We start from the raw sequence: 10509 nt of genomic DNA on the forward strand, positions 1-10509 counted from the left end.
TCGCATCATGGCTGACGGGTTTAATCATTAACGGGAAGGAGAGAGAGAGAGAGGGGAGTTGGGGTCTTGTTGATCGTGAGGGGGGTGGTGGTGGCCCACGATGGGGTTCCGATTCCCTGCGACTCGAGATTGCGTACGACCGGTTGACTGCTTCGATATTTTGGTTTGACTGTGACGTGGCGGATGCTCACTGGTCTCGCCACCAGTTACAGTACGGAGTGTCAGATATATTGGAGGTGGCGGTTTAACGCCTGTCGTTTTTGTTGCATTTAATGTTTTTATTATTATTATTTTTTGGGATAACTTGTTGCATTTAATTGCTATATAAACCGACAAACAAAATCGCGATCGTGAGTCAATAAATGCAAGGAATTTTAACTGGTGCTTGTATTTTCCAACGCACAAAAAAAAAAGAAAAAAAAAACAGAAAATAATTTGCAATATAAATTTTGTTGAGTACTACTGACTTCATAGCTACTTTCTTAATCTACTGAAACACAAAGAGTTAACAGTTGCCTCCACTGAGGCTCGAACCCACTCCCATCACCCATCATCCATGTGGGAGTGTTAATAATTCTAACATATATAATTTACATTATTATAACTCACAAAATACATTATCGTACATTTAAATGTTTATTATTTTAATTTGTGCGCGGAACAAGCAATTTATTTTAAACATTAAAATGACGTCGTTTTGAACCGTGGTCTAATAATTTGTCGCAATTATGAGATTGGGCCCATTGTGGGTGGGTTACAATTGGGCTGGTTAAAATTCTATTAGCCCATGCTATAAAATTATGGATTCATCCATTGGTTTTAACTGAAAGCTAGCCCATTAGATGAGGCCCGAAAGGCTACACCAATAAGTATAGAAGCCCACAAATTATATATACACAAATTTTACTGTAGACCGCGCATAAAAACGACGTCGTTTTAATTAATGAAAACAGACGGATTCTCTGTTCCGCACAACTGCAGTTCCCTTTCAACAAAACTGAAGTATCAGTTCAACACAACTGCAGTTTCAGACGGATGAAACGGCGTTCGACAACTGCAGTATCAGTTCAACACAATTGTAGTATCATTTGAAATGAACTATAGTATCAGTCAGTTAGGGAGATTTGCGGGAGTCGTTTTTCCCACTTATTAAAACGACGTCGTTTTGTCACTTTTGTAACCATGGTCCACGGTATAACACCTGTTATATATATGGGTAAGCCACATCAATAATTATACCATGAATCCGAGTCCATGTTCTTGTATTCATTTACATATTAAATGTTAACAGAATAATTTGGCAAGCCACAAAAAGTGTCCAAGAATCTCGCTGATTTAACCCTTTGTCTGAAGAGTAGTAAAAGCTAAAGTAAATGCTCTGAAAATCAGATACGATTACGAACCCACGATTTCATCTCACCAGTATCCTCACATTCAAATTTACCTCCCTGCAAAAGTTACCCATAAGTTTTTATTTTTACCTTTCATTTACCAATTAAAAAAAAGGAAAAGAGAGAGAACATCAATGAAGAATATATTGAGTGACGTACTAAAGATATTGATGACATATGTATATCAATAGTGTTAGTACATGCAGAATACGAATTTTAGTGCATAAATTAAAAAAAAAAAAATTTGAGTTGCGTATGATTTAAAATATTATTAATTCAATTGTTTTTTTGGTTATTAGGATCACTATACGATTATCTACGTATAATGCATGCTACAGAGTAACACTTGGTGAAAGTCATATATGAATTTTGTATAATTCATGTTCAATAATATGAAGAGTTTATTATATAAATAATTATAATAATAATAAGACAATAACTTCGAAGATGACGCCTTATCTATCGTGTAGTAACGTTAGTTCCATGAGTGTTATCTAATATACATGATTACATGCTTTGATTGCCTCAATTTCATATTTGCACCAATGGGTTATGTCTCACGGATATTATTTCACATTGTTGTTTAAACTTATCATTTTAAAGTATTATTATTTAAAAGAAAAAAAGGGTTAAAATAAGGAGATAATTTTATCATACATGCTAATAGGATTAGTGCTTCCCCATCAATGGGGGTTTTCTTAGTTTTTGAAGCAAACAATGTAATGCAGAAGATAGATGAAATAATAGAGAAAAATAACTTTTAGTATTTTATTTTTCTCTGAGAATTTCATAAAGTTTTAAAAAATAAAAAAGAATTATTAACTAGCGTCAACTCTGATTTTTCTTGACACATCAACTTAACATTTGGGAGAGTCACTTTGTGCCACTAGATCACAATAAAATTATTAAGTCAACAAGAAAATTGAGAGAGGAATGCTAAGTTGTTTGTTTATAATGATAGCAATGAATTATTGAAGAGTGATGATTGTCAGAATGGATGGCATGCATGCATGATGCGTCCTTCATTGCATAAAGCATGTACGTTAATTTCAGTAATATATTTTATGATCTGCAAATTTTAGAGTTTAGGCCAAAAGGTGGTGTAAAACACACTTACCCATTATGCCACATTTGTCGAACATGCATTAATAACATCACATCTCTAACTGTCACCTTATTTCAATCGGTTGATCGATCACTTATCTCAATCAAACATATTGTTTTACTCATGTGTCTCAAACTAGGGTTATGCTCACATTAATAGCCTCGTGTAGGGATACTTATTCATCATTAACAATTCTCGATTATATGGGAGTGATAGTTTCAAAGTTATGACAATAATACTCCACGATCATATTAGCATAATATATATCATCAAGCAGTGTAATATAACTATTAGATCGACTTTCCACCTCACTTGTCTAGCCTAGTTGCTAGATCTTTACAGGTCTCCTCATTCACTTAATTTCTTTTAATTTACATTAACTTAATCATTCACCAAACTTTTAACTAGCTTAATACTTTATAAAAAAAAATAAAAATGTACGATTATCCAACGAGATTGAAAGGATAAAGTGGATAAGAAAAATAGTGAAGAAAAGACAAAACATTTGGTGAAATTGGTAAAATACAACTCGACTTTGCTTATGATATATCATATATGTTTGATGGAGACTTGTGAAAATTACAGAACATATATATATATATATGAAGAGATAGCATATATGCATCCTGTGAAGAGACATCATATCGTCCCTTTTACTTAACTTTTTTTTTTTTTTTTTACCATTAAAAAAAAAAAGTGCAGAAGAGAACAAATCCACATCTGCTGCGAGATTCTCTGCCAAGTTAGTTTCGACTTCCCTCTAAAATCCCCACCTTACCCCGGACCCCTCCCCTCCCATCCCATCAATCTGCAATATCTCTTCTCCTCTTCAACAAGTCAAATATATTTACTCCCCGTTTTCCATATTACCCCTCCAACTCAATTCCAATTTCATACCCATTATTATTATTAATAATTTAAGTTGTTCAACGTAACTGAACTATAACTTTGACTCATGAGCTTATCTATAGGTCAATGAAGAATTCAATTGAGTTAATATAACTTTTAGACTTGAATATTGACTTGTACACTCATACACACAAGAAATTAATCAAAATCACTAGACCTTAGTGTTTGTGACAAGATTATTAGTCCTTAGTTTAGTTTGTTAGTTATATGTGATGATACGGTCTACATATCCAAGCAGACATGGGTAGATTAGGAATAACACAACTTGAATTTTTCAAGACAAAATTATGGGAGTTGAATTTGGTGGTAACATGGGACAACCCTAACTGAATTGGTTAAATAATCATAATATTTCTTGTTAATTTTTGTGTAGATGAGAATCCTATCCACAACAAACATGACATGACACTTTTGGGTTGCTACCTTAAAAGGGCGTTTAGTTTGAAGAAATAAATTAAGGAGGAAATGAATTATAATTTGGTGAGAAAAGAATAAAGTAGGAATTCAAATTATATTTTTTGGTAAGAAAGAATACAATTATTTGGAAAGGGGAGGAAAGAAGTGATATAAAGACAAAAATGCCCTTGTGTAATAATAATAATAATAATAATAATCAAGAGCAAATATGACATTTCTTCTCCTTTTTTTATTTTCTTTGTATGGTTGAATTGTAATTCATATAGCAGGTTCTGAATTGTAATTCAATGAATTAAGGAAATTACAATTCTTTCCAAGTAAACAATGTAATTTCTCTTATTATTGAATTCCAATTAATGCGAACGAAACACCTCATAAAATCCAAACCAACGAAAGGGTGCACCAATTAGTATTGGTGGAGGGTTAGTGCAATATTTATTACAATTAAAAAACATAAATACCCTATTCAAAATATAATTAATATTTTTTGCACTTTTAATCTACTTTCACCATCTGTTTCTGTACTACGGCATTTGTTCTTCCTCAAGACTCGTCTCTCTCTCTCCTCTTAATAAAGCTGCCAACTTTCACCATCTGTTTCTTGTGAATCCTCTCTTTATTGGGAGAAGAAGACTTATTGATGTGATTATGTGAAGTGGACACTCAGAGTTCCCTTCATTATCTACCAGTTTCATTTGCGTTTTATGTACTACCACTCTGTCTGTCAACTCTTTTGTATGAGTTCCAACAACACCTGATTATGCCCATGGCGATTGGGGTTATTTCCATTGCCATTATTCTCTTCTTTCACCTCTCTTTTCACAGCCCTAAAGCCGCCATTGTAGAAGAAAGGGATTGCTTGCTGTCTTTCAAAGCTTCTCTTCACAACTCTGATGAGATTCTTTCTTCTTGGACGCCTGTTACTCCTCATTGTCGCTGGGACGGAGTTTTTTGCCGGAAGGGCGAGGTTTTCTCGCTCGTTCTCGCGTCTAAGTTTCTCCGGGGACCTCTGGGTTCTTCTCTGTTTTGTCTTTCGGGTCTTGTTGTTCTTGACCTCTCGTCGAATTTTTTGTATGGGGAAGTTTCGCCGGAAATTGTGGGGTTAAGGGAGCTTAGAGTTTTGGACGTGGGGGAAAATCAGTTGTCCGGCGAGTTGCCCGGGGAAATAGGCGAGTTGACTCGGTTGGAGGTGGTTAAACTCGGGCCAAATTTTTTCTCCGGGGAAATTCCGCCGGAGCTCGGAAACTTGGGGAAGCTCCGGTCTCTGGACCTTTCCGGCAATGGGTTCTCCGGGAGCATACCCATCCAACTCGGGAACCTAACTCACCTCCGAGTCATGGCCTTGGGGAGCAATTTTCTCTCAGGTTCTCTCTCTCCATCTCTATTCACTAAGCTTCACTCTCTAACCTCTTTGGACGTCTCCAATAATTCCCTCTCCGGCCAAATTCCGCCGGAAATCGGAACATTAACCGCCCTAACGGATCTTTACATTGGCATTAACCATTTCTCCGGCCAGTTGCCAGAAGAAATGGGTCAACTTTCAAGCCTCCAGAACTTCTATTCACCTTCATGTTCACTCACTGGTCCATTCCCAGAATCACTCTCAAAGCTCAAGTCTTTAACCAAACTTGACTTATCTTACAACCCATTCAATTGTTCAATCCCAGACTCAATAGGGCAGCTTCAAAATTTAACAATTCTCAACCTAGTCTCCTCCCAGCTAACTGGCTATATACCACCCAAGCTTGGGAATTGTAGAAATTTGAAGACACTTGTGCTGTCTTTTAACTCTCTCTCTGGTACTTTGCCTGAGGAGCTTGCAGATTTGCAGTTGTTATTAACCTTCTCTGTGGAAGAGAATCAGCTTTCAGGTCCATTGCCTTCTTGGCTGGGGAAATGGACTCAGATTGATTCCCTCTTGCTTTCGAGTAACCGGTTTTCAGGAAGAATTCCACCTGAGATTGGGAATTGCTCTATGTTAACTTTGATTAGTCTCAACAATAATTTGCTTAGTGGTTCAGTTCCTATGGAGTTGTGCAATGCTGTTGGTCTTACATATGTTGATCTTGGGAGTAATTTTCTGTCTGGGACTATAGATAAGGCTTTTGGGAAGTGTGGTAACTTGACTCAGTTGGCATTGGTGAATAATCAGATCTATGGGGTGATTCCAGGGTACCTTTCAGAGCTTCCTCTCATGGTTCTTGAATTGGACTCGAATAATTTCACTGGTTCTGTCCCGGTGAGTTTGTGGAATTCGACGAGCTTAATGGAGCTTTCTGCTGCGAATAACCGCCTCGAGGGAACGCTCCCAGTGGAGATTGGGAATGCTAGGTTATTGCAGAGGCTTGTTCTTAGCAACAACAGGATAAGGGGGAGAATTCCCGAGGCTATTGGCAGTTTGACGTCTCTTTCCGTGTTGAATTTGAATTCAAATCTCCTTGAAGGGGCTATACCTGCTGAGCTCGGGAATTGCATTGCCCTTTCAACGTTGGATCTCGGGAACAACATACTCAATGGTTCAATCGCGGAGGAGCTTGCTGATTTGCCTCAGCTACAATGCTTGGTTCTCTCTCACAATGAGCTTACCGGGGCTATTCCTTTCAAGAACTCCAAGTATTTTCGTCAAGCTACCATCTCAGATTCGAGCTATGTTCAGCACCGTGGAGTTTATGATCTTTCGTATAATAAATTGTCTGGGACAATACCGGAAGAATTAGGAAGCTGTGTGGTCATTGTGAGTCTTTTGCTCAGCAATAACATGCTTTCTGGGCAGATCCCAAGCTCGCTTGCTCAATTGCCAAACCTCACAACTTTAGACTTGACCGGGAATTTGCTGAAAGGTGAAATCCCGAAGGAGTTTGATCACTCTTTAAAGCTGCAGGGCTTCTATCTCGGAAACAATCAGCTTACCGGTGCAATACCTGAAAACCTAGGTAGCTTGGGTGGTTTAGTGAAGTTGAATTTGACGGGTAACAAGCTTTCAGGATCAATCCCATCTAGTTTCGGGAATTTACAAGGGCTTACTCACTTGGACGTGAGCTCAAACACACTCGAGGGCGAGCTTCCTCGTTCACTTTCAAGCATGGTAAATCTCGTTGGCCTTTATGTTCAGCATAACAGGCTTTCTGGCAATTTAAACGAGCTTTTCACAACTTCCACAGCCTGGAGAGTTGAAATTCTGAATTTGAGTTGCAATGTATTTTCTGGAGGCTTGCCACCATCTTTGGGAAATATGTCATACGTTACATATTTGGATCTTCACGAAAACAATTTCTTTGGGGAAATTCCCTGTGAGCTTGGAAATCTTACCCAACTTGAGTATTTAGATGTGTCGAGGAATCAACTCTCGGGTCAAATTCCCGAGTCCCTTTGCAGTCTCACCAACTTAATTTCCTTGAATTTTGCCGAGAATGAATTGGAGGGGCCTATTCCGAGCAGCAGAACTTGTCAGAACCTTTCCAAGCTTTCAGTAGCCGGGAACAAGGATCTGTGTGGTGGGATTGTTGATCTAAAATGCCCGATGAGGAGATTACATTCGCTAAATATTTCGGGACTGTTATCAGTTGTGGCTGGAACTGTACTCGTCACTCTATCAGTAGCTATTGTGCTAAGGATCTTTAACAAAAGCAGCAGAAGAAGGTGTGATCCCGAGAAATCTGTTGAACTGGATAGCTCGGTGGATGATCCACATCTGTATTTCTTAACTAGCAGCAAATCGAAGGAGCCCCTAAGCATCAACATTGCCATGTTTGAGCAGTCACTCCTCAAGCTGATGCTAGTTGATATCCTCGAGGCCACGAACAACTTCTGCAGGACAAACATTATCGGGGATGGAGGGTTTGGAACCGTTTACAGAGCCACATTGTCTGATAAAAAGATCGTTGCAGTGAAGAAGCTAAACCAAGCTAAAACGCAAGGCCACCGTGAATTTCTGGCAGAAATGGAAACCCTAGGCAAGGTAAAGCATCCGAATCTCGTTCCTTTGCTCGGGTACTGCTCTTATGGCGATGAGAAACTGCTTGTTTACGAGTACATGGTTAATGGGAGCTTGGATCTGTGGCTAAGAAACCGGTGTGGGACACTGGACGTGTTGGAGTGGAGCAAACGGTTCAAAATTGCTGTTGGTTCAGCCTGCGGTCTAGCTTTCCTTCACCACGGCTTCACCCCTCACATTATCCACCGGGACATCAAGGCCAGCAATATTCTCTTGAACGAGGATTTCGAGCCCAAAGTTGCAGACTTCGGGCTGGCAAGATTGATCAGCGCTTGTGAGACACACGTAAGCACTGACATTGCAGGCACATTTGGGTACATCCCGCCCGAATATGGCCAGACAGGGAGATCAACAACAAGGGGAGATGTGTACAGCTTTGGCGTGATCCTACTCGAGTTAGTCACGGGCAAAGAGCCAACCGGGCCTGATTTCAAAGACTTTGAAGGCGGGAACTTGGTGGGTTGGGTGTCTCAGAAGACGAAGAAAGGCCAGGCTGCAGATGTTCTCGATCCAGAAATACTCAACGCGGATTCAAAACCGATGATGCTACAAACATTGCAGATCGCAGCTCTTTGCCTCGCCGATAACCCCGCTAACAGGCCAACAATGCTTCAAGTGGTCAGGCTCTTGAAAGGAATCAGAGATGAGTAACAGCAAGCAAGATCATCTTAGGTAGGCTATCCTAAGCAAAATAACTACTTAATTTGAGTACAGTATCTGTTCATAACTACTTTCTCAACTTACTGAAGCACAAAGAGTCAATATCGCCTCCACTGAGGCTCAGTGCAACCAGGTGCCACTAGACCACAAGGTCTTGGCAATAACTACTTAATTTAGTTTTTCTTAAACTAATCTTGCCATGTTTAAGCTCTCAAATCATTGTTATGGCTGATTGGCTTTATTCTGGTTTGTTTTTGAAACAGGATTTCACTTCTTTGGAGAATTATGGTTATGGGATAAGTTGCAGCTTTTGTGTCTAAGAACAGTAGTAGTTAGGTGGGAAGACTGTTCACCAATGAATTCAAAGTTGAAAGAGTGTATTGACAGTTGCTGAATTATTATTATTAGCAGTGATATAGTAGAGAAGGACAAGTGATTGTTATTTTCATTTATTATTTATAGTTGGATTAACTCACCTAACATTATGTCTAGTGTGTATGTTTCATTCATTATTTATCTCAGCTCCATGACCTATTAGATCCTTGGGTAGAGGTAACTAGGTAAGTACAATAAAAACAACAATGAACTTTGATTTGAGTAATAAATGTTTTGCTCCTTAAAATTAATAAAATCTTAGGTCAAGTCTTCAAATATATATAAAGTAATCAACTTTGAGAAAGCTTTCTCGAACGGAAAACATTAACCAACATGTCTAAACATCTATTAAATAATGCATATTGATGGATGGGATATTAGGACCGGGTAATTTGTCCTAGAGTGAATAACCAGATAGTCTCAAATAGAGTGTGCTAGGCAACATGCCTTCAACTACCTCGAGCAAGGCAATGAAGTAGGCTTTCTAGTGAGGCTCTTGTGCGCATTTAAGGGAAACAAATTGATGGATTTGAAGAAATTAACGATCAAATCTCTTGTGATTGATTAGAGATTTGTAGCATTTAATAGGGAGATTTCTTTCTTTATTTAGTTGAACGTCTCTTGTATAAATACCCTAAAAAAAGTGAAAAATATGTTATGAATTTTTGCGAATTCAAGACAATAAGATAATTCTCTTGCCATTTTTCGATCATTTCGATCAATAAGTGTTTGACCAATCCACGATCATCCAAAAATCATAAAACCAAGTTACCAATGCATACTTGTCTAGGTTGAGAGAGTAAAGCTATCAAGAAAAGTACATAAACCAATTAAGGAAATACAACTTTGCATTATACATGACCATAATTGAGTAGGTAGCTGCATCATGCAGCTGGCAAACATTTCAAAATGTCATACTTCTTTTTATATGTACCTGTCTAGGAAGTAGGGAGTTAGGGACTGAAAACAGGTGAATCATAGAGAGCTTATTTGGTAGGTTAGACTACTATCTCAACATAACTTATATTTCTTCTTAAAAGAAGTAGAAGTTGTTTTCTCCATACATGAAAAAGTAAGATTTGTCAAATATCAGCCCAACATAATAAGCAAATAAGAGTCAATATGCATTGCTATCTGGCCCAATCCACATAAAAATTTGCTTCAAAAAGATGTTTTAACAATATTATATCATTACTCCTCACTCATGCAACCAACTAAATACGCCTAGTTAAGTTGGTTCGACTATTGGCTTGGTAACCATAAGGTTATACGTTTGGCTCCAGTGAGAGCAACCTATTGTTCTTCTTGGTTTGAACCTATCAATTATGGGCAACCTAGACTGATTTACCTTAGCCAACAAAGAATTACAAAGAGGTAAATGAAATGTTGCCATATAAACAAAGAATTTCATGTTTTCATGTTCACTTTTCATGCAAAGTCTGTCTAAAGTGCATATAAACAACTTGATTAGATGTTATCATACCAACAACTGCAGCTATAAACATGAAATGTTGCCTCTCTTTGCATGAAAAGATGAACTGAACATTTTATATCTGCCTGACCTCTTACTGTTATCGTATGTATTGTTATCTTCGCTTTTCAACATCCAGGAAGGAAATAATCAAACCCCGAAAAAAGAATCACGAGACTATCTCAAA

At 38.1% G+C, this 10509-nt stretch overlaps 1 protein-coding gene across 1 annotated transcript; it reads left to right on the plus strand.

The window, feature by feature from the left end:
- The first annotated feature begins 4412 nt into the window (after nucleotides 1-4412).
- On the plus strand, nucleotides 4413-8956 carry LOC116018994 (leucine-rich repeat receptor protein kinase EMS1). Its single transcript, XM_031259055.1, has 2 exons — nucleotides 4413-8488; nucleotides 8740-8956. Exon 1 carries the CDS (start codon nucleotides 4583-4585, stop codon nucleotides 8465-8467), a length of 3885 nt encoding a protein of 1294 aa, XP_031114915.1. The 5' UTR covers nucleotides 4413-4582; the 3' UTR covers nucleotides 8468-8488; nucleotides 8740-8956.
- Nucleotides 8957-10509: the final 1553 nt, after the last annotated feature.

This window comes from Ipomoea triloba, chromosome 5 (genome assembly GCF_003576645.1).
Source record: "Ipomoea triloba cultivar NCNSP0323 chromosome 5, ASM357664v1".
Classification (NCBI taxonomy): domain Eukaryota; kingdom Viridiplantae; phylum Streptophyta; class Magnoliopsida; order Solanales; family Convolvulaceae; genus Ipomoea; species Ipomoea triloba.